A 26,849-nucleotide genomic window follows, 5' to 3' on the forward strand; every position below is an offset into this window, starting at 1 on the left:
AGTTGCAGCCCTGTGGATCAATTAGATCTCCTCAGAGTTCTACAAAGGAATGCTTAACAATAAATAGGACAGAGAAATATAACTTGGGAGACAATAAATGTTTGTGTTGTAGTAGTTAGGATGAAAACAGAAGAAACATCATAATCTTTTTTATTTTCTCCCTTTTCCCCCTGGTTCCAGTAGAACCAGTCTGGGAACTTCTCAACCAGTGCTTTGTGGTTCCCAGGTTAGCCAGTGGATACCTTTTAAAACTTTGCTGTCTACAGGGACTGTTTTCATGCAACTGTTTCTAGAGATTAAGCTGAAATGACTGTACACTAAGCTGGTGTTTCCAAACTTGCACGACAGATGTATATTTTACAACAACAGTAGCTGATTAAATACAATTTAAATGGCATTCAGTTGACAGAGGGAGCAGAATTTGAAGGAATTAATGTTGCACTTGCTTAATGGTCCAATTGCCAACCACCATAATGGTTACTCTGTGGCATTATCCAGCTTTTCTGTAAGAAGAGAGAGAGAGGAACAGGAGAGGACTGAATCATGTAACCTTGTTCACAAACAATAATGGCCTATCCAGCCATTTTCTTCTGCTTATCCAGTTCAGGGTCATGGGGGCTGGTGTATATCCCAGCTTGTCAGATGGTGCATAAAAAGTCCCTGACACAAACCTTGATAAAACAAAAAAGAGAAAGAGAAATTATTCAGCTGGAGTATGAAGTACATGAAAATCCAGAACAGAAATTCAACTGAATCTAAAGGTCTTAAAAAACAAACAAAAACAAAGGCGCAGAAGGCAGAGCAAACAAGGAAAACAAACAGGCAGAGAGCACAGGCAATATGTCAGGAACATCATATAAACTTCTCAAAAAAATTAAAGGAACACTTTAAAAACACATCAGATCTCAATGTGAAAAAGAATCATTCTGGATATATATACTGATATGGATTGGGTAATGTGTTAGGAATGAACGGATGCTACATCGTTTGATGCAAATGAAAATTATCAGCCTACAAAGATGCCCTAAAAAATCAAAGTGATGTGGCAGTTCAGCAGTTTGTATGAACTTACATGTTTGTATGCATCCTTGACAATGATGCATGCTCCTAATGATACGACAGAGGGTGTCTTGGGAATCTCCTGCCAGATCTGGACCAGGGCATCACTGAGCTTCTTTACATGCTGAGGTGCAACCTGGTGGCATCAGATGGATTAAAACATAATGTCCCAGAGGTGTTCTGCTGGATTTAGATCAGGCAACCATGGAGGCCAGTCAACAGTATCAATGACTTCATTCTACAGGAACTACTTATATAGACTCATCACACAAGGCAGAGAATAGGGCCAAAGATTTCATCTCAACACCTAATGGCAGTCAGGGCATCATTGCCTAGCTTGTAGAAGTCTGTGTGTCCATCCAAGGATATGCCTCTCCAGACCATCACTGACCCACAACCAAACTGGTTGTGAAGAACAATGTTACAGGGAGCATAACGTTCTTCACAGCTTCTCCAGACCCTTTAACATTAGTTACATGTGCTCAGAGTGAACTTGTTTATGTGTGAAAAGCACATAAACAAGTCCTCAGGCCACCCTCATGAAATCTGTTTCTGATTGTTTGGTCAGAGACTTTCCCACCAGTGGGCTGCGGGAGGTCATTTTGTTGGCTGTTCCTCCTTATAGAGAGGAGCAGATACTGACTCTGCTGATGGGTAATAACCTTCAGCTCTCCTAGAGTAACTATCTCCTGGAATCTCCTCCATGCTCTTGAGACTGTGGTGGGAGACAGTAAATCTTGGGGGAGAGTGGAGACACCTAGGAAACTAGACACAGCTGAACTCAATCAGATAACGAGACATGGAAAACTAAAACTAAAACGTGGCATAAGAGACAAATAAAACAGGAAGTAACATGACACAGAAATGAAGCCTTAACAACCAGATACAATGAGTCATTAAGTGATTAACTAAAGCAATGAAGCTAAACCAAGTGATTCTAACTCTAACAAGAACTGAAGACTAAACGCAGTGACAATAAACCCGATACAACATGAAGGTACAGATACCAAGGAATGAAAAAACCCTGTAATACTAATCAACAGGAAATAACTAGAAATTAACACAAGAAATAATAAGCAGAAGTCAAAACAAAGGAAAACTAAAACCTGATTGAGACTATGAGGCTGACACTTACAGAAGTAAAGAAAACCTGAAGTATAAGAGCTCCAAGCAACAAAAACAAGAAAACCATAATCAAACAGAATTTTTAATACTTAACCAGAAAGTCTCAACAAACCCAAACCGTGGGTTCAAAACCACAGGACAATGAAACAGCCATCATAAGGGAAAAGGTGGCATAGAGCCTGGACAGGCTTGTCAGTTGCAAGGCTGAACGACAGAGACAAACACTCACAGCCAATTAAACCAACATGCAAACTGAAGCTTTTGTGCTTGCAATTGTGCAATGAACGGATATCGCTGGTTATAGCATACATTGTTTACACTATGTGGTGTTCCCTGTTTACTAATGCTGTCTGCAGTGTAGATCCAATATTGCTTAGTGAAACAATGGGGCTCCTTGACACATTGTAGGTTAATATTATTTTCAGATTACTTCCTTACTTCAGATTTAATAACCTGAAAAAATATTAAAGTTTTTTTTTTACTTGTAAACTTGTGTGCACAAGATAAGGAAAAAATGATAAAGAGCTATTTAATTCTAGTGTAGAGTAACCCTATACATTTACTATTGCTTATAATGAAACTGTCATGAATCGCTGTGCGGCAGGCAGGAGTTGGACCCAAAGTGCAGGACTCACAGACTCAGGGAGGTGAACTCAAAACTCAGCTTTATTTGCTGGCAGGGAAAAAACATACAAACTAATCTAAACTGGGAACTTGGAAAACTCACAGAGAGACACACAGGGAGATCCACACAGCATGAGGGACGACGCGACACTGACTCAGAGAAACACAGGGTTTAAATACACTGGGAAGTAACGAGGGGAATGAGACACAGAAGGAGGGCACAGCTGGGAGAAATCAGGACTGACGAGACAAGCAAAGCAGGACGCATTCACATGAGACACGGACCATCAAAGTAAAACAGGAAGTATCACACAGAGATGCGAACTTGACACAGTGGAGACAGCAACTAAGAAATACAGAGACATAAACCATAAGGCAGAGGTCTAAGAACCAAAATACACAGGGAAATACTCAGCTGGGAACACAAGAGACTAGACTAGAGAGAGTAACAAAAAACCAACCATGAGAACATAATGCACAATGCAGAGTGACAGAAAACAAGAAACTCAAACATGCAAAGACACACAATTACACAGAACAGAGGGGACACAGAGAGACATGAAGGGCAAGGGATCAAAACTAGAAGCCATAGAATAAATCACACACAAGTACAATAATACAAAAATCACAAAGAACTAAAAACGCTGGGTCAGGAGACCCAGGACCGTGACAGAAACAGTCCCCCACTAAAAGGGGAGAGCTTCTATCACTATTCATATGCTAATGTTTGTAGCTTATATAAGAGTACACGCACACATACACACACTGGCTTCTACTCTTGTGTGTTTAAAATGGCAGAAAATGACACAGTTCTCCAAACTCTTTATAATGAAGGTATCACTCCTAAATCACTTTCAGATTATCCTCAGAACAAAACTTCGCTCACCAGCTGTATCTGGCTAATCTGATTGTTTCTGTGCAGGTGGAGGGTTTCAGTGAACTCTGAAAGTGCAGTATCACTGAGCTGCAGCATAGCTGGTTGTTATTCTGTAGGTGCGACAGTTATATGTGGAGGTGTGTGCTGGTTTAACTCTCCCTGTGGGGACGTTTACACAGTCACATGGTGTGGTTGTGTCTTGCCTATGGGCACAGAAAGCAACATAAATCATTGATTTTTTTTCAGGTGAGATTTTAGGGTTATGGTTAAACACCATAACCAACACCATAACCAACATTTAACTCTTTAAGAACGACAATATGAAAATATTTTTGCTGTATCTTGAATGGGTTCAGCCTCATTTATACTTCTTTTCTAAAAACAGCGTAAGCCATTATAAGAAACTAACACAACATCAGTAACAGCAGTAGCAGCAGTCTCGCTGAAATCGGTGTGAGTCAATGTAGTGTCCATCAAAGTCACACAAACACAACTGCGTATATTGTGGTCTTGGTCTATTTATAGTCTGCACACCCTCTATATCGTCTTCTGTAGATGTGCTTCGAATGCACGTCAATGGTCTCAGTACAGACTGTATATACAGTCCTGTGAAAAAGTAATTGTCCCCTTCCTGATTACTTTTTTTTCCATGTTTGCCACACTCAAATTTTTCAGATCATCAAATAATTTTTGATATAAAGCAAAAATAAGCTTAGCAAATTTAAAGAAATGCAGTTTTACATGAAGAAAGCTAACACAAAAATCTTGGAGATCATCTTGATGTTTTTTGGCAAATGTGAGTTGAGCCTTTGTGGGGGTTTTTTCATCAGGAGTGGTTCATCCATGGATGTCATTTTTGCCAAGTCTCTTTTTTATTGTTGAACTCTGACCTTAACTGAAGCAAGTGATGCCTGCAGTTCTTTAGATCTTCTGGGCTCTTGTGAGACGTCCTGGATGAGTCGCTGATGCGCTCTAATTTTGGTCACACCTGGGATGATTCACCACTGTTACAGATTTTCTCGCTTTGAGGATAATGGTTCTCACTGGAGTTCACTGGAGTCCCAAAGCCTCAGAAATGGCTTTGTAACTCTTTCTAGACTGATAAATGTCAGTGACTTTGTTTCTCAACTGTTTTTTAGATCATGGCATGATGTGCTGTTTTTGTGATCTTTTAACCCACTTCACTGTATCACACAGGTTTTGTTTAAGAGGTTTCTTGATCTAGCAGATCTGGCAGTAATCAGGTCTGAGTGTGACTAGTGAAACTGAGCTTAGCTTTCCCAATAAATTGGGTTCAGGATTTAAAAAGGGGTGCAAGAAACCTTACCTTTTCACACAGGGGGAGGTAGACTTGGATAGCTTTTTATTTCCTTGATAAATTGAATTTTTATAAACTGGATATAATATTCTGAAACATTTACATTTGACAAATATGCAAAAAACAAAAAAACAAAAAACATTGTCAGGTCTCATTGTGATGTTTTAGCTGTGTTTTAGGTGTGCCCAAGCCCAAGCTAGTTCAACCCAACGCACACCCTGCTTTCTCATCTGTTTGCCTCTAAGTGGGACTTTAATTTGTAAAACGAACATCATGCTGTATTCAGTAAGACTTAAAAGTACATTTTCTCTGTAAGCCTCTTTACAATCTGACTTCATTTTGCAACCAGGGGAGTTATCCCCTTTTGGCCATTAGAAAAAACAGCATGTTTAAATTCATGCTGACCTTGAAGAAGCGGCAGAGGAGCACAGATGAAGTCTGCTGGCTAAGTTTGAGTCACACTGACACAAAGAGTCAGAGAGAAAGTGAGAGAAAGTGAATCTGCTGTGGCCTCGTTAATCACTCATAAATTATTAATGGAAACTCCCATCCGCTGTTATAACATTGCAAGGATACACCGCTCTCTCTGTCTTAGACCTCTTTCCATCACTTTTACTTTCATTTTTTTTTTCATATTGCTGTGTTTTCACAGAGTCATGAGCTTCTTTAAGCCATTCTCCCAGAATGACTTCACTCTCAAATGTCCTTCTCAGGTATTCTAACATAATTTATAACACGACTGCCCAACATTTAACTCCTTAAGACTTTCTGCATGAAAATACTTCTGCTGTATCTTGAATGGCATCGGCCCCACTTATACATCTTTTCTACACATAGTGTAAGCCATTTTCAGAAACCAATAAAACACAAATAATGTCAGCAACAGTGCCTTAAATCACAGTGAGAGTGTGCATGTTTTCTCACCTTTTCTGTTGTCTGTACAGGCTCGTAATTGTTGAATCATTATGTGTTGTGCACTATTTTCACACTAAGAATCCAAGAATAAAACGCTTTTAGGCTTTTAGGCTTTTTAACAAAAATAGGGAAGAAATGATTTGGTTAAAATGTGTGAAAAGAGAAGGGAAAGTGGTTTGGAAATATCTACTACAAATAAATTAAAGCTGCTCTCACTTACTGTGACAATCACACAGGGATTCATTACTAAAGCCTGCAGCTCTTTTAGCATCACTGAACTGATTTCTTCTACCCATAATTTTCCTTTGTGATTCAGTTTTGCTCTGCTTGCCATAAGCAATTTTTAATTTTTTTTACTTAATCTGTCATATTTGTTGTGAAGATGAAGACCCAAATGCAGACACTCAGGCACTGTCAGGCAAGCTGACTGTGCAGCAGGCATGAGTAGGATGCAAATGCAAGACTTGAAAACAGTAAACAAAAACCACTTTTATTTAACCTAAACTGGATACAAAAATAATACAAGGTGAAGAACAAACAAATCTAAACATACTTCAAGGTAGGACACAACCACTAGGGACAACACAACAGGAACAAAGGGCAATATATATACACATACCAGGCATTACCTGAAAAAGGGAATACACTGAAGGAAATCTGACTATTGAGACAAGGGGAAGTAACACTAAGCACAGTACACGAGACAAGGGCCTATCAAAATAAAACAGGAAGTAACAATCACTGAGACCGGGACTAAGACATGTGAACCTGACACTTAGGAATTTAAATAAATTGGGAATCAAAAGATATTTCAAATAAACAAAAATATCCAACAGATAGAGGACTGTGACATAACCTTTATTTAATAATATGACTGATAAAATTAAAAATTCATATCCACATTGTTCTTGCCAAGACACACACCAATAGTATTAATGGTAGTTGTATAAAAAAAACCACAGATACACAGTGAAAAACAGTGAATATAAAAAGTAAAATACAACACAAATAACCAACCTTTTTGACTTTCAGTGCCAATTATGACTAAAAGAACAGTAAAGGTCATTGTGTTGGCCTACAGGGGGTAACGGTATTCAGGAAAAACATTTCCAGCCCAGAGTAACTGGCTCTAGGTTATTTAAAATCCCCATAAATTAATTTAGTGAGCTGATTTTGTTGCAGATTCTGAAAGCAAGCTACTAATTTAAAGGCTCTTTTGTTAAAGTTCAGTGCAAACTTTCAGGACAGACAGCAGGAATGAATCTTAGGCAGTGACGGCCCACAATTTTTTCATTAATCTAATGGATTAAGAAAGGAGCAAGGCAAGAAATCCCTTCTAAATAATAATGTAGCAGTGGTTTAGTCTATGACATGAATATACCAGACCAACCGACCCCAGCATACAACGTTCGGTGGAGTTTGGAATAAGCCCCAGTGGAGACGGTATTAAGCATATCTATGCATTGTGAAGATACGTGCATATAAATCATGTCACTATAAATGAGCACTGACGTAGGAGTAGAGGCTGAAAGTCTATTACTTTCCTAACGGGACAGAAAGGACAGTTTCAGTTTAAGTTTTTGACAGCAGTTACTAAATGTTAGTTGTAAAAGGCAGCGAGCCATCAATTATTATTCCTAAGTACTTATACTGCAACACTAACTCTTGGAGTGGACTGTAGCGAAACATGAGATGTTTCGTGGTTTCACATTTCAAATTTGTCACCATTTAAACAAATGTGCTGTACGTCATTAAAAGCTACAGTACCATGCAGCCATAACCATTTAAAGCAATAGCAGATGTTTTTGACTAGTATACATTTTTAAAAAGCCAAATTCATGTTACATTTTCACTCTAAAATAGCGTAGCAACTACCTGTCGAGGAAAGCAAAGCACTTATAAGCCTAACAGCCTGATAATTCCCTCATTAGTTTGTCAGTTAAGATAAATAAACAAAGAAAATAGAGGAAATGAAGCTGTGCTAAAATAAGGTAAATATATTGGACTTAGATTCGACAGGTGGCCAGAAATAAAACACCAAATTAATGCTAATGCTGATCCGTGTTTGCTGACAGTGTAAACATTGCTTGCTGACACAGCTCCCTGATTCGTTCTCCATAACAGTTACACAGTGTTGTGTTTACAGCCTGCATGGCTGTTCCAAGTGACCAAAACTCTACTAATACTGCTCAAGAAGTAGAAAATAAAAAATGTATCTGATGAGAGGGGTTCAAGTTAATTATAATCATAAGACAAGAGGGAAAAGGATGGAGATGAATTAAAGAGAGAAGCTCAGTTGTGTTAGTTTTCTGTCAGGTCCTGGCACTGTTTTCCTACAGTAAATATTGAATTTTGTTCTGGTCTGAGAAAGTGTTGAACTCCTGGTATTTGAGTTTCATTTCAGTTTGGAATGAGATATTTCTGTCGTTGTACCAGAAGGAAGTGCAGCTCCATCTGTTCTTCTTGTTTGTGAAAGTCTGTTGTCTTTGGGTTGCCATGTTTGTCTTTGTCCACCAATCTCTGTGACCAAGCTGAAGTTTTCTAGCGACTGTCTTTCTAAATGTGCAGAGGTTTATAGGAATTGATTCTTATGCTAATTATCTATCATGTAGTGGTGCATTACATGATTTGAATTTAAGTTTAATCATTAACTGACTCACACTGGGCCTCATTGTGGCCCCTGAGTCCATCCTCTGTCTCAGATGTCTACGCGCCATCATTTTAGCCTTCTCTGCATTTTGCGACTCACAGCTTTAACCCAACTTTGTTCTGAAAAGCTCGCCCTTTTAAACAAGGTTTGAACAGCAGGTGGGTCAGTTACTGTCTCACAGCCAGAACTGTGTGCCTGAAAGGACCAAGGGTAGAAATAAACTGCCTGAAACCGAGTGGTTAAAGCTGCCTGAATTGTGAATTGGCTCACACATAATAACTTAATCTGATGTTATTTGAAACATTGGCTATGTATAGAAATATAAGCATGCAGAAATTATAACAGTCAAAAGTTAAACACATAATTTGTTGGGCAAAAAGAGAATTATTGTAGTTTTGGTTCTGTACACCACCTCAGTGGATTTCAAATTAAACAATGTGTGAGTAAAATGCAGACTTCCAGCTTTACAAAACTGCGTTACATGAACTGTTTTAGAATTACAGCCAGTTTCATGGCCAAGTGAGGTTTGTTCTCTCATTATTTAATGACAAATGGAGCCTAATATCTCAATATAATTCAAAGTGCTGTGCCCCAAAGCCCAAGAGATGTCAGTGCAAGTGAGGGAAGCCATCATTAGGATGACAAACCAATTAAACCAATGAGTGATAAAGTAGAAACTTCAACAGTAGCCACATCAACATCTGGTACATAATTAAAGACGAGGAATGCGCTGACCAGCTCAGCAACCCCTAAAGGCCTAAAAGAAGACAGAAGACAAGTAAAGTACATGATCAGAGAATTATTTTTATAGTTAAAAACAACAACTTCACAATATGTAACCAAGTCAAGAGCATGCTTAAGGAGGCAGATGTATCATTGTCAAAGTCCCGATTAAGAAACGGCTTCATGAATGGAAAGACTGGGGGTCTACAAGAAGGTGCAAACCACTGATTACGCGCAAGAACAAGAAGGTCAGATTAGACATTGTCAGAAAACATCTTAAAGATGCTTATTGTTTCATTTAAAGCATAGGTGTTAAACTCTGGCCCGCGGGCCACATTTGGCCCGCAGCCTAATTACATTTGGCCCACGAAGCCACACCAAATTACTATCAGAGCTGGCCTACTGGTATTATACAGCTAATATATATATTGTTTAGTATTAAGCTTTGCTTGTTCCAGATTCAGTTTTTCAGCAAAACGTGTTTGAGTCCATAAGAAAAGATTCATTCTTATATCTGGATGAATAAATATATTTCAATAAATATATTTCAATAAATATTAACGTTAGCCCGCGACTTTGTTCCAGTTTTGAATTTTGGCCCACTGTGTATTTGAGTTTGACACTCCTGATTTAAAGTCTACTGTGGTGGTGACAGAGGCAAAACTACAAAAAGTGTGCAATTCTCCAACAAATTGTGGACTTAACTGTACACTTTTGAGTACATAAACACCATCAGTCCTCTTTAACTTCGTTTCTCTTTGACTGTGTTTCATTTTAGAGTGATCCAGATTCGCTCTGTAACGTAATAAGGCCAGAGTTTATGCTTCACATTAGCCAACCTCCGCTGAAGTAACAACCCAGCAACTTATATTTAATAATTGATGGCAGAGCATAGCGATGCGTACGGCTTGGCTCCTCTGTTTGCTCTGAGCGTTATGGGTCCCTTATAGGATGTGCATGAGTGTTATAGTGGATGTTGTACAGACATTACGAATGGGAAGTGCCGCCCCGGGACAAAGCCAGCTGAAGCGTTAAGAAACAGAAGATACTAGCTGCAAACGTGTGTGTGTGAGTGAGTGACTGTGAGTATGCCTACATGTCCAGCAGCCCATGAATAAACAAATAATGTAGGGCTGCATTTTCTGTTGTTTGCACTGTGCCTGTCTGCATCTGTTTGTCTTACGGCCCTCACTTTGGAGTTTGGGACTTTCTCTTAAAAGCCACGCTGAAAACAACACTTTCCAATAATCTACTTCTCCAAAGAAGCGAGTCACTGCTGAGCACATTTGCAGCATATATGTCACTGTTGACATGCGATTAAACAGATATTGTATGTTGTCATTACGATACAAGCCATCTTCATCCATCTCTTTCCTCGCAGTTGTCCCTCTCAGCCACTTTTTCCACTCATCTTTCGCTGTTTTTACCAATCTGTTCATGTGGAAGATGCACAGAAATAACCTTGAAAATGTATTCCCCAGCAAAGTGCTTTCATATCTTCACCTCCTATCTTCCCATCCTCCATCCCTCTGTCCTCTGGCCGTCCTCAGATGGGCCACGATTCATTATGGTAATTGACTTCGGTTCTTCCAGGAACATGAGCAGACCTTGTTCTCCTCACATCTTTTTCTTTTTTTTCTCTCGCTCTCTCTGTTTCCCTTTCTGCCTTAAAGTAAAGGATTTGCATGGTCAGACTCCCACAGAATCAAATAGCTGTTAAAAATCCTCCGTGTGTTTGTTTGTGCACCCTGCATCTTCATTTTCCCCCCTCCTCTCCCTCTGTCATCCCTTTCTTCCCTCTCTTGCCAATAGCATAACGGGGTGTCTGTTTGTTCACTGTTCACCTCTTTCATCTTCCTTCCTGCACATGTGTGTGTATGTGACTATTTTGCATGCACCCAGCAGGAGCAGCTTAATAGAGCTTATTGAGAATCTAAGAAAAGACATTCTCAGTAAATCAGAGATCGCATCGGATCAAATCAATGTTTGCTGGATAAAAAAAACTGAAAGGATGCCAAGATGTGAAGGAAAGAAATTGAAAAATATATTAGAGCCAAAAAGGTTATCTCCTCTGATGAAAGCGGATAAATGCTAAATATGAATGAGATGGTAGGGATGGGGCTTGCATGGTAAGCATTACAGGGAGCTGAAATATGAAAATGAACAGAATGAGGCTTTTAACTAATCTGAAATTAAAGTTATTTCAGCTATTTAAAGATGTGAGAGCATGATATTTGTAGATGAAGTGGAAATAATCTCTTTAAGCATGGCTTGCTCTTATTCTTTCTTTTGGATCTAATAGGTATCAGAGATACGTTGTGTGCTTTTATTTGTAGCCAGAAATATGAAACCGTCCTTACTTAAATTTCAAGACTGTTTTGTGACTGATACACTGTTGGTGTCTCACCAGTTGTGTTATTGTTGTCTGGCTCTTAGTAAGAAGGTTTATCTGCCACTGGAAAAAAAAAGTAAAAGAAAAAGTATCAGGCAGACTTGTCAAGGGAAAAAAAAGGCAAAATTTCAGATTAGTACGTCAGAATTTCGACGTACAAACTCACAACGTCAAAGTTTTGACTTATGTACCATACAGAAGCTTGTGTAAAATAAATGTAGTATAGTCAATATAGTATTGAGTACTGATATCTCAATCTCTTAAATCAGTGCTGGATGATTCCATGTGTTTATTGGCCTTTAATTGCATCTTATACTGTCTGTTGTCCTCCACTGATCGTTTGTGCTGCTGTAACTGTTATTTTGATCTATCTCTTAAACTTTAAACTTCCTGTTTGAATAAATGTGCCGTTGTCTTCGCCACAAAATGTATATAAATGATGAGCTATTAGCATCTTTTAGTTTCTCTATATTATCACTGGCCACTTCCATGTTGTTTTTTTTGTGCGCGAGGGTGCATTAATAATGCTAGCTAGCTTAGTTTGAAAGCTAGCTAGCATTAGCAAACAGTAGCAAACTGGCAAACAGTACTGGTACAACACACAGGCACACATATGTGTAAGCTCTAGAGGTTTTATATGGAGAAAAATAACCTACCCCATACTGTTTTATTCATCATAATTATTTCAGGTTATTAATATGTTTAATTTTCTGTTTTTGTCACATGATAATCTTTGCTAAACTCTTGTTCTTCTATTGTACCATAAGATGAAGCATCTATTGAAATGAAGTAGGACTAAATTCATATAGGACTAATTAGATAAAGACTTTTACTCTGGAAAACTGAAGCCTAACATCCTTGGATACCTCACTGATAATCCATTACAAAGGCTCCAACTACACAGACACGGTGAAGCGGTCCAAGTCAGAACGTTGAATTGGCAGAGGTGAGGCCCAACGGTCAGCTCTGTCCAAATGGATGACTTATAAAATATTCAGTGGTTATGATTTTTTTGTTGTAGGCAGTAAACGTACTCTTTAATGCTGTAAAGCAGGATTTGGCCATCACTTTCAGATGGGCTGGGACACCGTACCCGTGGAACCTAGAAAACGAAGCTTTCCAACATGCATTAAATATTCTGAAAGGGTCTTTTTAAACCCCAAATCCCATCTTTTTCCAAATCTACTATAACAAAGAACTTGTAATGCCTAAATCAATTGGTGGGTGCAAAAGAAATTTAAAAATAGCCCCCAGTGAGAGCTAAACTCCAGTCTCCTTAATGAAAGGATGGACCTTTCCACTCCTGGGACAGTGGAAACACTCTTAAATGTCATTTGAGAGATGTTTATGTGACTAATTTCAGTAGGTGGGAATAGTCTAGCAGCTCTAATCAATATTTCTCATTAACAGCGGCTGCAAACAATGTTAAAGAAAGGGAACAGCAACAGAGGGAAACAGCAACTGGTATTAACATCATCAGCATCGTTCAGCTCCCTGTTTTACTGTCATGGTTCACTGTTACGTCATGTCAGCAGACAGTTGGTGGCAATGGAAAAGCTCTCATGTGCTTATAAAACCTCATAAAACACTAAAGAGATCCAGAACTGAACTCTTTCTGAACCTCTTTAAAGAGTTCCTGAAACACTTGCAGTTCAGAGATTAATCAGATTCTCTAGGCTTGCACACACACACACACACACACACACACACACACACACACACACACACACACACACACTTACTCATAATCTCTGGCTCCATTTGAACATTTCAGTCAGATTTGTTTAATTTTAATTTTGTGCTGAATTCTCTCCCGCTTCCTCCTCTTCCTCCCTCATCCCCTCCCTTCCCCTCTCTCCAGGCGGATGGCAAGGTGGTCGATGGCAGCCTGCTGGGAGATGCCAACGGCGTCGAGCCTGCACCGGGCAGAGTGAAGGATTCTGGGAAGTGGCAGAAGCCGCGGTTCTCTCGGAGAGCTCTGATGAAGTGCTGCCTGGTGAAATGGATCATCGCCAGCACGCAGCCACAGGACAAAGGTGAGAGGAGTGACATGAGCATCTCAGGCTGAGTGTGACATGTGGGGTGAAAGCACAAAGAGTTTGAACTGATCAATGGCTTTGACACATGAATCCCAAAGTTCCTGCAGACTGAGCTGGTCAGTTGACCTCAGGGTCAAGTACCAAGAGATAATTTAAAGTCATACGCTCATTTATCAAAAACCTCTACACCCTCGGTCACCATTAATATTGTCCACAAACCTGAATACCCTCTCCAACGCCTCCTGTGCACTGCTTTTTATCTGTCTATTGACTTTGTCTTTGAAAGGAAAACAGATGCACAGAGGTCGCAACCACAAAACTGTATAGATAACAATAACAATAAAAAGCACAGGTAAGTGAATTAAAACCGATTAACAAAATACAATAATTAGAAGTTTAAAAAATGCTGATTTTTTTTTTAACAAAAAGGGGGTAAATAAGTAAAATGAGACCCTAAAAATATAATCGATAAAATAAGCAACATATTGACAAGCTAAACTACTGAAACAGGCAGTCAAAATTAAACCTTAGAGCACCTTCACTAGTATTGTTCCAGATGTTTGAACGATACTTGTCCTCACTGTTTTGTTTTTTTTAAAATATGAAAACAGTCTTCTTCTTTGTGTTTCGGTGTAGTGTAGCCACTCCAGAGTTTTCATGTCTCTGCCTCCTGTTTGCTACTTCCTGTTTTATTTTGATACTCTGTTGTCTCCTGTGTCCTGTTTTATGTTTTCTTGTCTCCCTGCCTTGATTGTATGCACTGCTGTGTTTTCTCCAACTGTTTCCACTTTCCCTTGTAGCCCTTGTAATACTTGAAATACTGGAAATTTTTAGCTTTGCAGTGTAGCAGAGAAAATGGTTACTTAAGCCTTTCAAAGCTACATTTGAGAATTATGTTTGACTTCTGAGTAGGGCTGAACGATATATCGCATTTGCGATAATATCGCGACATGATCAAGTGCAATTTTCTAACCGCAAAGGCTGCGATTATACTGCGATTATATTATACAATTCATGGGCTGCATCCTCCTGAGGCCGCATTTGTAGACCGATTACGTCACAGCGACGCGCCGAAGGCTGTCCAAATTACTACCATATCCCAGAATTCATAGCGCGGCCCAGCCAAACTCCAGTTTCCAGCAATGGCGGCCGCTACTAAGTTTTAAAATTACTCATACTAATCTTTCTGGGTCACAAAATAAACTTTTAACATATTTTCAGGCGAGAAAGTAGTTGTGTAAACATCAAATATCTGCTCGGTTTATCAAGATATCCCATATTTGCAAAAGTGCTTCGACGTTTTCAGAGGCGTCTGCTACCCACCAGCTCGACAGCTAGCCGGGAGCTTGAGGGTTACTAATGCGGCCGAGAACGGCACAACTCCCGGCACATCATTTTCAGATCACCGCGGAGTTTCGCTGCTCGGGTTAAACGTAATATATAAGTCACTTAGACAACCTAAAAATGTTATTGTTGGGCTTTTTTCAGTGTTTTGTTTGTTCGTGAGTAAATCGGTTTGGCTGAGATTAAAGTTATTAGATTAGATAAAATAAAACTTTATTAATCCCCCGGGTGGGTTCCTCCTTGGTTTTCACACAGCTGACTAAACGTCAAACAGAAAACTTATTAAACAGAAGTATGAGACAGTCGAGAATTTACACCAGTGTCTGGTTATATTTTAGATAGCAAGAAGCAGACGGCCGAGTTTATTAAACTCCACCGAGACAGCGGTGACGCTAATCAGAACTAGCCTTCTGATTAGCTAATCAGAAGGCTAGACCGTCCAATTTCACGCCTTTAAATTTTAAAGGCGTGTTTGTGTGTGTGTTTATACAATTGCTATTATGTTTGCACTTTATGTGTAATGTTACTGACTGCAGAGATCAGTAAGATGTGTGTATTTTTTATTTATTAGTTTTATTTATTTAATATTATTTTTTAATTGAATGACTGTCTAGTAGTTCACAGATGTCGAAAAACTGAGTGTGGTAAAGCCACTGATTTTTTTTATGTATATTTCTGCAATCTGCACATTGTACTGACTTTCATTTTAATGTTTACACCAGGGTTCCTTGCCAGCACTTTATGCTCAGATGTTTGTAAGCTAAAAATAAACTATTGTGTATGTTCAAATATACTGTTGTGATTGAAGAAGTTAAATAAAAATGTCAGTCATCAATTCATGCATCACCTCATGTCATCATAACAGAGGTCTGTCTTCCAGGAAAGAACAGTTTAAAATTAATGTAATATAGTATTGGCCATACTATATGATGTATTGCTTGTCTTTGTTTAATAATACAGAAGACAAATACCTTAAAAAATAATCGCATATCGCATCGCAATCGCAATATTGGGGCAAAAAATCGCAATTAGATTATTTTCCATAATCGTTCAGCCCTACTTCTGAGCATATTACCCTGCATTATAAATAGTTGTTCCTTCCTCTGGCTTTACAGGCCTCCAGTCTTGGTTTGTTCAAAGGGGTTATTGCTCCACCCAGTGGTCCAGCTGTTATTGTACACAGTTAGTCTTTTCCCCGCAGGGAGGAAAAGAGACTCTTTTAATTTTAATCTTTATACACATATACATGTGTTTTACTGAAGCCTGCTTGTGAATGGCAGAAAATATTATCTGATGTTTGTTGATTTTAAAATAGCTCTAATGTAAGAAAACATTTCTACAGTGCAAATAAAATCCATAGTTTAGTTCTGGATATTTATTATAAAACAAGAAGAAACCCAAATCATCTCAGTGTGCTCTCATCAGGGCTTTGCCTCCTCTGGGTCTTCCTTTCTTTGCCAATTCTTCAGCACTTCATGACCTCCTTTCCTCTTCTTGTCCTTCCTTGTCACTTCTTAATCACCATCATCTTTCTTCCTTACAGACTTTATTCTTTCCTTGCTGCCTCTTCTACTTCCTTCTTGACTTACTTGCCTTCTATCTTTCTCTTATTTGTTTACTCCTGTTTTCATCCCTCCTTTTTTTCATTCCTTCACTTTTCCTTCATCATCTGTCTGTCCTACCCCTGGCTTCTTCCTGTCCATCCTTCTCCTTACTTCACTTCTGTCTCTATTCCTTCTCCTTCCTCATCCCTGCCTCATAACACCATATTTGTCCCCAACTGTATTCTGCTCCTAAACTTTATTTTCATTTGTTTTTTGTTTGTTTGTTTGTTTGTTTGCTTGTTTTTATCATTGGAGGCATGCATTTCTGTGTCCAATCAGTTTAAAGTTTAAATTTAAATAACACAATGAGGCAGAGTCTGTGGCTGTGACCTGTCTGAGCTCAGTTCACGCTGTAATGTAATGGCTCTGGTAGAAGTTCTTCACTTTTTTAAAAACGTAATCAAAGTTTTTGACAAAACGATTTCTAATATTTGAAAACACTTTTCATCACTGAGTGGATAAAACTTATATTGCCTGGATGTGGAGATGCTGGAAAATATGTTTGGATATGTTTTTTTTGCATCATTGTTCCAGGATTGTTTTTGTTTTTTCGGGCTTATAGAGACAAGTTCGGGTCATAGTCATTAATTATGCCCACTCCTCTGGCCAGCCCATGCAATCAATAAAGCCCATTAGGAGAGCTACACACACAGTCATAGACCTGTTTTGTACATTTTCTCTAAAACCTGTTGCAGAACAATTTTATCCACATGGACACATTTGAAGAACTCGTACTTCTCGTATTTCTGCTTTTAAATCATGCTTGCTTAAATGAAAATAGAAAGTTAACTATAAATCTAATATCGGGCTGTTTCCAGCAGAGAATAAAAATAATGTCCACCACTGTGCGCAGAGGGACTTCCAGTGATTTAGCACAGATATTTATACCTTGAAGGTTTCCACCCAAGCACCTGTGCAACCAAATTACATCTATTAGTTTTGAGGTTGTTTGTTTGTTTTACATGCCTTGATGTGCACTAATGCACTTCATCAATCTTTAACAGATTCAAGTAATCCTTCAGGTCTTTTCCTCTTTGCCTCTGGCTGTGAGATCAGTGAATAAGCTCTTTGTTTGCAGGAAACAGGAGCGCAGTGAGTAAAAAAGAACAGGACTAACAATCACAGAGAGAGAAAGAAAAGTGGGGCTGTGATGGGATCTATTTCATCTTAGCGGTGTCGAGGGAAAAGCGAGAGGGATTCAGCAGTGGAAGTGGGCAAACCCTCACCTCGATAATGGCCAGCAGCTAAAAATAGCAGCGCAGAGACGGAGATGTGAATCAGTGGTGTGGGTGTAGTTTAGGTGTGGAGAGTTAGAGACAGTGTGCAGGGTTTGAGCAGGATAACTGCAGTTTATACACTGCTGGAAACGAAGGACTACAGACAGTGGGTTTAATCATTTCTATTTTCAGGTACCTTGTGTTTTTAAGGATAACACTGATCATTTCAGTGTACATAAATGTGTTTCTTTCAGATTTTGGATGCTCGTTCTTACCTTTGTTTGAAGCCTTTATTGAATTGAATTTCACAACCATTAGGCCTTCAAACCCTTTATTATTAGGCTGTGGGCTTGGTTTTAGAAATCAACCTATAATAATAGAAAATTGTTGTCTGCATGATGCAGTACATTTGCTGTCCAGCAGATTTGTTCTCCCGGGAACCCTCATTAAACGGATTTGGCACTAGATGTTATCTAAATGGTCTCCACTTCATATAAGTTGGTAATGTAATCAAGTTTCAATCACTTATGTTTAGTCTTGATGTATTTATTCAGTATTAGTTTTAAATTGGTAAAGCTGAAACTTCAAAAAGAAACTTTTTACTGATTGGCTTTGAATTTCCTGCTCGTTGTTCTTGGTTGTAGCATGTTTTATGCAGATATTAACTGAGGTGAGCTTTGCAGGACATATGTTTATGTGTGTGAAAAGTGAAGAGAATTGCTTGTCTTAAAACGTGCATTCTTGCAAATGACCAGCAGGTGGCGACTCCTGGTTGTAAAAAGATATCTGATTGCATAGCACTCTATAGGAAAATGGCCCTACTTTTCACTCAATTTGTGATCTCAGTAATTATTTTCCTACTGCGTTTATGGCCTCAAGAGCTAGTTAAAAGTCTTATTCATTACAGTACATAACACATTATGTGAATCTTGTTCCCATTAAGAGTAAAATAATCAATAAAACACTATAGGTTTTGGTTTGTAAGTCTCTCAGGAATAATTGTACAGTGTTCCTTGGTTTCTCAGTAACATCCTCCCCTCTCCTTGAGGTTTGATTTAAAAATAGACCAGTTATGATGAATGTTCTCAACTCAAGGTTTAAAAATGGGACTTTACGCACAACTGGCTGACATCACAGTGACCATGTACAACTTTTATGTGTAGCTGGCATGGTTTATGTCACATTAAATATATTTAAGATCATTCTGCTACTTGCGTGTATAAAGATGTAAACTACATTTAAAATTTTAATTAGTAGTGTTACCTCAGAATTTGAAGAGGTAGTTCTTAGTACACATCATCCACATAATGTGATGGCTCTGAGAGCTTAGTGCACTGCAGCTTGATAAAAACGCAAATTACAAAAAAATATCTTCACAAAACCGACTGCAAAACATTTAAAAATAATAATAATCAAGTAAATACAGAGACATTACAAAGCACTCAGACAACAGCACACAATATGGACAAAATTACTGAGCGACACCTCTTAATCTTTAAATTCAGGTGTGTAAAATCAAGCACCTAGCCATGCAGTCTGCCTAGATATTCACCTGTAAGTGGTTTTATGTAAAGTGGAAGAATTTAGGAACCACAGCAAATCGGTCACAAAGGTAGGTATGTAAAAGTCGCCAATGCTCTGGCTACAGTCCAAACCTCCTCTGGCATTAACATCAGCACAAAAACTGCACCAGGAGCTTCATGGAATACGTGTCCATGGCCACACAGCTCCTCTAAGTGTAATGTGTAGGTTGCACAGTATTCTTATCCATCCACTGTATTCCAAGGGGATACTAAAATGTTTGAACATATGTTTCTGTTGCAATAGTGAGTCATGAAGTTAGGTATTAATCACTCCAGATATCTCCTGTTAGCTCAGGATTACTTATCACTCAATGGGTGAAGTTGTGAATAAATCAAGTGAAGCGTGTCTAGTTTTATGAACCATGTATTCAAGCTTGATTAAGTTTGACTGGACTTTTTAAGGTTAAGAAAGGATTAAAGCCAGATAACAAAGGCTTTTTCACAAATGTGTTGTGTTCTACGATTATTCCTGAGATTAATCAAACTAATAATAAACTAAGTGCTTACACTTGGTGGGAGGCAGATATCTGCAATGAATGAATGAATCATCTATGTTAAGATGAGACTTTTTCATAGGCACAGATTTATTTATTTAGCTTCCATAACATGTCTTCTTCATCAAAACCTGCACACTAGACATTTAATGCTTATTTTACACATTTAAACATCCAAACAGCAAATTTCAGAAAACTTTGAATACAAAAATAATTATAATAAACTGTAAGTTCCATTGTGTCAACGTTGCTTGCATTTTTTTCAATGTAAAATAGCAGTTTCTAATTAAAATGTATAGAAATCTATGGAAATCTGCACTCCGCTCACAAATGCACAAACCAAGCGTTCCAGTTTTAATCCCGTTTGTATTCTGAGCACCGAGGTTTGTTCATATATTATTCAGAGGCTGATTTGTAGAACATTTTCATCTGGGAATACTCCTGTCTCTCGTGATTTATGAAGTCATAAACTCATAATATCTTCTCCGTAAAAAAAGAAAATTAACATTTCAGCCGCTAAACAAACTTAAAGCATGCCGTGATGTTTTTATGCTTCTTGTTTTGGTTAAAGTAGTCTAAAGATATTGAATTTAAAGTGATATAAAACAGGAAAAACACGAATAAACAGTTCCTATAAATAAAGTCAGCTATACTGCACAGCTCCACTCTGTTTTGGCATGCATGACTTCTTTCATTTCAGTCAGCATAAAGTTTAATCTCTACTTTAAGTTACTCTCACACCAGGGAAGAAGAGTGAGATAAGAAGGCTGTATCAGTGAAACTGAAAGACGAAGAGATATCAGTGACTGTAACACGAAAAGTGTAATATGAGTCGGATTAGATATGGAAGGAAAATGAGGGAGGGAGCTAAGCAGAATATTGGGATTTCTTTCTCCGTGACTGTACACGTTGACACGGTGGTCCCAGTGACCACGATGGCTGATGATGGCTGAAACAGGAAAAGCGGCGATGGGGGGGGGGGGTTCTTTTGTGGTTTGTCAGACTGGGTCGTGTTTAAGGAAAGCAATGGTGATTCGAGTCACCTCGTCTGAGACACCAAGGGTAGTGGAGAGAGGAGGAGGAGGAAGTGAAGATCACCTGTAAGCAAAGTGGGACAAATGAAACAACCTTTATATCAGAAGACTTTTCTGTGTCTTATCACATTCCTGATTTTTCCTGCAAGATCAGCATTTCTTTTTTACACTGTGTGGTCTATTTGGCCAAAGTTTGGATGATGAATGCATGCAGGGCACACTGTGAAAAGGAAATCACCAAGCTGCTGCGCTGCTTCTTTGGCTTCATCACCGGGACACTAGTTCAAGGTATTTTCTTTTTTGTTCGGTCGTGCATTTTTCATTCCGCTTATTAAAACAGCAGATTATAGGCAAGGCAAGGCAAGGCAAATTTATTTGTATAGCACAATTCAACAACAAGGTGATTCAAAGTGCTTTACAGAGACATTAGAAACAAAAACAAATAAAAAGCATGATTTAAAATGATTTATAAACAAAAGCTGATTTGTTTTCTGTCCTGTTTATTTATTTTCCAGTTCAAAAATATCTACATGCATGCTTTTCATTATTGTCATATAAGTAACAAAGTCCACTTTTCAGCTTTAACTTAAGTAGTTTTATTATATGTTTGTCTATACTTGTAGTCCTTCACATTTATCTGATGGAAATTGACAATTTTTTAAACTTAGGTCAATTGAGCAAAAACCTTTTTTCAGAAATTCTTCAGAAACTCTAAAATCTCTCAGATGGCTTGATGATAGTTCAGGCTCCAAAGATACCAAATAAGAGACTATTTGTATAGAATTGGTGCATCAGGGCTTTCTTTTTCCTCCTCTTCTTCTTCTCTCTTAATAATGATCTCACTGACTTATCCTGAGACCTGATCCCTAGTTTGGGACCACTGAGTTAAACTGCCTAACTTTAATGTAAAGTTACAAATGCTGCTGGTTAAATGTAGATAAAAAGAGCAGGCTATGATTGTAACCACAGAGGCTGAATTCTTTCATTTATGCAACAAAAGTTGAAAGTTCATTTTTAAAGGAAGCTGGCATGGTGGTGTAGTGATTAACACTGTTACCTCGCAGAAAGTAGACCCTGGGTTTAAATCCCCCAGCTGGGGACTATGTGAAGTTTACATTCTTGTGTCTCTGTGGGTTCTCTCCAGGTATTCTAGCTTCTTTCCACAGTCCAAAAACAGGCACAAGGGTCAGGTCATTTGGGCTTTAAAGTTGGCTGTAGGCTTGACCCTGACCCAGCTTCAGCATGACCCTGAAGTGGATAAGCAGAAATAAATGGATAGACATTTGAAGTATTACAGTACATCATCAATGGTACGATTGTGTTGGTTGTTTGACTTTATGAACAGGCTGAATATGTGCCTGTGTCTGCCTTGTTTTACAAATGTTGCCACAAGTACTTTAAGGATGAAAATATGTTGTGGAAATAAGAATCAAGAAGTGCTCTTTTTTTATTGTGTTAAGCATACACTGGGACCTCCAAAATTTGATTTTTATTACTCTTCTATTCTCCTTTTTATTGATCTGTCCTTTATGAATGTATCTCTATGTCCTTCCATCAGCATTGATTAGATGTAAGTCTATCTGCTGTCCTCCTCTTCTGTCCTTTCGTCCAGCAAACATCATCAAGCCACCACCAGCTGAATCAGCACCTGATACTTCTTGCTTTTCCAGCCCGCTGTTTCCTCTTTATCAGCCCTCCTTGTATCACCTTCTTTGTTAAATTGTTCAGACTCATTATGTTTGCTGTTTCCCTTTCTGCTCCTAAACTCTGTGCAGACAGGTGAGGACACCTCAGGATATCAGGGCAGTGACAAGACACAACTCTGGATGATGGATGAAAAACTTATTTTGCCTCCTCCTCAGTTTAAACTCTCTGCTGTTCAGCTGTTTCCTGTTTGAATATTTCTAACCAAATTCTGCTCAGGTCTCCAGTGATCAGCTAGCTAGAGGTAGATAAGGGAATATGAGAGGATATTTCAGTGCTGGATAAAGAGAAATTTAAAAATAAAACAACCGTAGCAGGGCGAGGGGAGCGGAAAAGTAAGACTCTGTTTTAATCACACATCCAGGCCTGGCTTTGAACCTGCCAGGCTGAGGTGGGTTTATGAAAAGGAGATTATCTCATATGGATATAAGACTGGATTTAGTTTTAATTGGAAAATTAAAAAAGTTGACGGAGTGAGGCAAAGACAGCAGGAGTGTAAAAAGTGTGAAAAAGATGCCATCTTTTCCCCCAATGGCCACTAAATGGTTTTTGCAGCTCTTGGAGTTGGAGAGGACGTAGAGCAAGTTTACATGTCTGGGGTGCTGTTTACTGACAGTGTAGAGGGCAGTTCCTGTCAACACTTGGTGCAAAGTTTTCATCTTATGTCCCTGGGGTAGGTTGTTTGGGAAGAAACGGGCATTAAAGAGACTTGGATGATTTAGTCATCTCTCTTCTGACTGAGCAGCAGGGTGTTTAAAATCTGTGCACAGCCTTTAAAGATTTCCTTGCATTCGCAGATTTCCACTCATGTTCGTGAACATACTGCGAATAACAGGGTGGATTCAGGGAGGCAGGCTTTACAAATTAAATTTCTTGCTTTGTTTTATTCCTGATGTTCTCCTGTCAAACATGGATACAGATGTCGTGAGAAACCACACATTGTCTTCCTTTTCATTTATGGCTTAGTAAGCTTGTCTATGATCTGGCAGTAATCAGATCATATACAAACTTGATCTAATCAAAATTTGATCTAATATCTCCAGTTTCTTCTTGTGTCAGTGAAATAACACGAGTGGCTCTTCTCTGCTGTTTGGTGTCTGACGCCCTCTGGTGGACAGAGTGGATATAACATGGCAAATACATTCCTCAGTTCAAACTTAGTTTTATGACAACAGTCAAAAAAACAGCTTTTTATGGGCTAAAAATTATAATTTTATAATTTTGATTTTTAAATTTACTGCAAATATCCAAAATGATAGAGACCTTGTCTTTGGTGGGAAAACTGTGAAATGACAAATTTTAATAAATTAGATTATTTATTTTTCCATTTTCTAATAATTCAATAATTTCTATTTAGGATAGATAAACCAAGCAGAGACTCGCCTATCAAAGCCAGAGTATTTCATTATAATGCAGTGAAGACGAAAATGAGATTACATTTTGGAATCGGCTCTGGTCTGAAGAGTCAACTAAAAAATAAGGTGATAAACAGCTTGACTAGCTCTGTCTAAAGAAAATCAGCTATAAGCCTGTTTTATTCTCCATATTTGTACAAGTTTAAAAAAAACAACAAAAGTTGCATTTTGTATGTCAACGTGATGTCCAAAGAGATGATCTAATTGAGGGAGGGAGGCTAAAAACACAAACCTATCTCAAAATCTCATCAATCTGGTATTTTCTTAAAGAGATTATACGTGCTCAGCTCAAAGACTTCAGAAGAAAACTGCAGTGCCCAATGACAGAACTGGTTAAAGAAAAACAGCTTCTCAACATCTAACTTAATAATAAGAGGAGGTTGGCATGTCATTGTCAAAGTCTCTGCTCAAAAAACACCTTCATGAATGTCTTGATGCATGCTCAATCATCCAGGTAAGTAAATCTCCAAAAGTTGATTCTGTTCATCTGGACGTAGCGTTTTGTGGGAGAAACGTTTCGTCACTCATCCATTCAGTCTCAGCTGACTGCAGGTTTCCCCAAATCTTATAAACAGTAAATTTGCATAATGACTGAAACCAGCCCACGAAGGAACAGTGGGCTGGGAGGTCAGTTCCTTAATCATAATTATGCAAATTCTCATGACCATTGATCAACAACCACTGACCAAAACACCGGGTCTCTGTGGCTTTTAAACCCCAAAACACACTGCGCCAAAAATTGGTCCACCCCAACACAGAAGAGCTACCTCATCAGGCCAGGACTCTGCAGTCTATTTACACCTACAGGCCAGTGGACACTCTTTCAATGATGAGGATGTACACATCCTGGACAGGCAGGAACGCTGGTTTGAGCGCGGAGTCAAGGAGGTCATTTACGTGAAAAGGGAAAGACCATCTCTGAATCGAGGAGGGGGCCTAAAGGTACATCTTTCGCCATCTTACAATTCTATGACTGCAGCCATTCCCCAACTCTCTGTGAATGGTAGTCATTGATCAGTGGTTGTTGATCAATGGTCATGAGAATTTGCATAATTATGATTAAGGAACTGACCTCCCAGTCCATTGTTCCTTCAGTGGGCTGGTTTCAGTCATTATGCAAATTTACTGTTTATAAGTTTATAATTGGGGAAACCTGCAGTCAGGTGAGTCTGAATGGATGAGTGACGAAACGTTTCTCCCACAAAACGCTACGTCCAGATGTACAGAATCAACTTTTGGAGACCTTCATGAATGTAAATACAGACTTACATGGAGGTGCAGACCGCTGGCTACATTCAAGAACAAGAAGGTCAGATTAGACTCAGTCTGTGTAGTTTGGATAAAAAAAGATTCGAGCAGATGAAACCAAGATTAACTTGTACCAGAATGATGGGGAGAGAAAGTATAGAGGAGGAAAGAAGCAGCTCATGAAACAAAGCATGGCTCAGGCAATGTTAAGGCATGGACATGTGTGGCCCATGCCATAACATCTGCCAGTGGAAATGTGCCAGCAGTTTTTATTAATGATGGGATGGAAATGGATAATAACTCAAAGCATACTGTAAGAGTAAACTAAAAGCAAAGAGTTAGTGGACCTGTAAAATGTACACGTGTCATATTTTTTACATGCAGTGGGACTGTGTGTTTGCTTTAATTGTTCCCTTGGAGCTCAGATTCTTACTCCCTCCTTGCTTCATTTGTTCCTAGGCTGAACAGCTGCACCTGTCTTTATATTCCTTTATGATTACATTTTTAGATATACATGAGCAGTTTTACGGCATTCCTGGATAACTACATAATCTTTGGGTTATTTTATCCATTAACCCTTGTGTGGAGGAAATCTGCAGGTATGTTTAAAACAGAGTTTCTATCGCTGGAGAAAATGGAGAAGAATTGCTGTTTTACTTGGAAAAACTCTACAGCAACCAGATTTGTTTGCAGTCTGTTAAATTCACAGCTGCTGTCTGAGCGTCTGTGTGCATGAGTCTGATCGTACATCCAAATGCAGTATTGCTGAACAGCACTACATTAAGGTTTCTTTACACAAAAGAGACAAGCATAAAACTTTCCCTTATGCTCTTGGAGGTACTACAGATATTGGGGAGTTGTTTGACTTTCCAGAGCCACAGAAATTTGTGAGACAGTAGGAGTCGAAGTCATGTTTATGTGAGGTGAACGATCTGAAGACAGGAAGGGAGTGAGACAGGCAGAAAAAAAGAAATGTCGGGGCGTCTGCTACATGTGTGATGTGAAAGGTCAGAAGCTCTGCTGTGCTGTTTGATCCTTTTCTCTTTTTTATCTCCCTCTCGCGCTGTGACGTGGTGTCGCAAACTCAAACAGATTTTCAAATGTGGCCTCACACACACACGCGCGCACACACACAAACGTCTCTCTCACCTGTCGCTTTTTCCATTTGCCTTTGTTAGTAGGTGAGATTTGCTCGTTTGCCTCCTCTCAGGCTGAGCTGAGACTTTCAGTGCTCGGAGTCAAACTTGGCGGGCGGCTCAGACATTTGTAAGCATTTTGTTAGCATTGATCTCCACGACCAAGCATTTACATTCAGTCATTTAAAATCTGGATCTTCTCCTGTTAGACGTCTTGCTATTGTGACAGTTCAGCTGATTATGGGAGCTGTGATGGCTGCGCTCTCTGTGGAGGCCAGGAGGCGCCTCTCTCGGCCCAGTTGCCTCTCTCACTGTGGCCACAGTGCAGCCAGGTACCACCGCTCAGGT

At 38.9% G+C, this 26,849-nt stretch overlaps 1 protein-coding gene across 4 annotated transcripts in view; it reads left to right on the top strand.

Annotated features, from left to right (window-relative positions):
- Positions 1-26,849, top strand: part of kcnip3b (Kv channel interacting protein 3b, calsenilin) — a 62,183-nt gene that overhangs the window by 12,841 nt on the left and 22,493 nt on the right. For 2 of the 4 annotated variants that reach the window (XM_086314893.1, XM_086314897.1), the window contains exon 2: positions 13,545-13,719. In XM_086314893.1, the coding sequence (XP_086171019.1) occupies positions 13,545-13,719 (175 nt within the window). Of the gene's footprint in view, positions 1-13,544; positions 13,720-26,738; positions 26,848-26,849 lie in introns of those variants that run through there. The other 2 variants (XM_086314894.1, XM_086314896.1) reach the window with 2 other exon arrangements.

Source organism: Aulonocara sp. 'chitande type north' Nkhata Bay, linkage group LG12 (assembly GCF_057382095.1).
Source record: "Aulonocara sp. 'chitande type north' Nkhata Bay isolate Kocher_YH1m ecotype deep benthic linkage group LG12, A_spYH_male_GT1.1, whole genome shotgun sequence".
Lineage (NCBI taxonomy): Eukaryota > Metazoa > Chordata > Actinopteri > Cichliformes > Cichlidae > Aulonocara > Aulonocara sp. 'chitande type north' Nkhata Bay.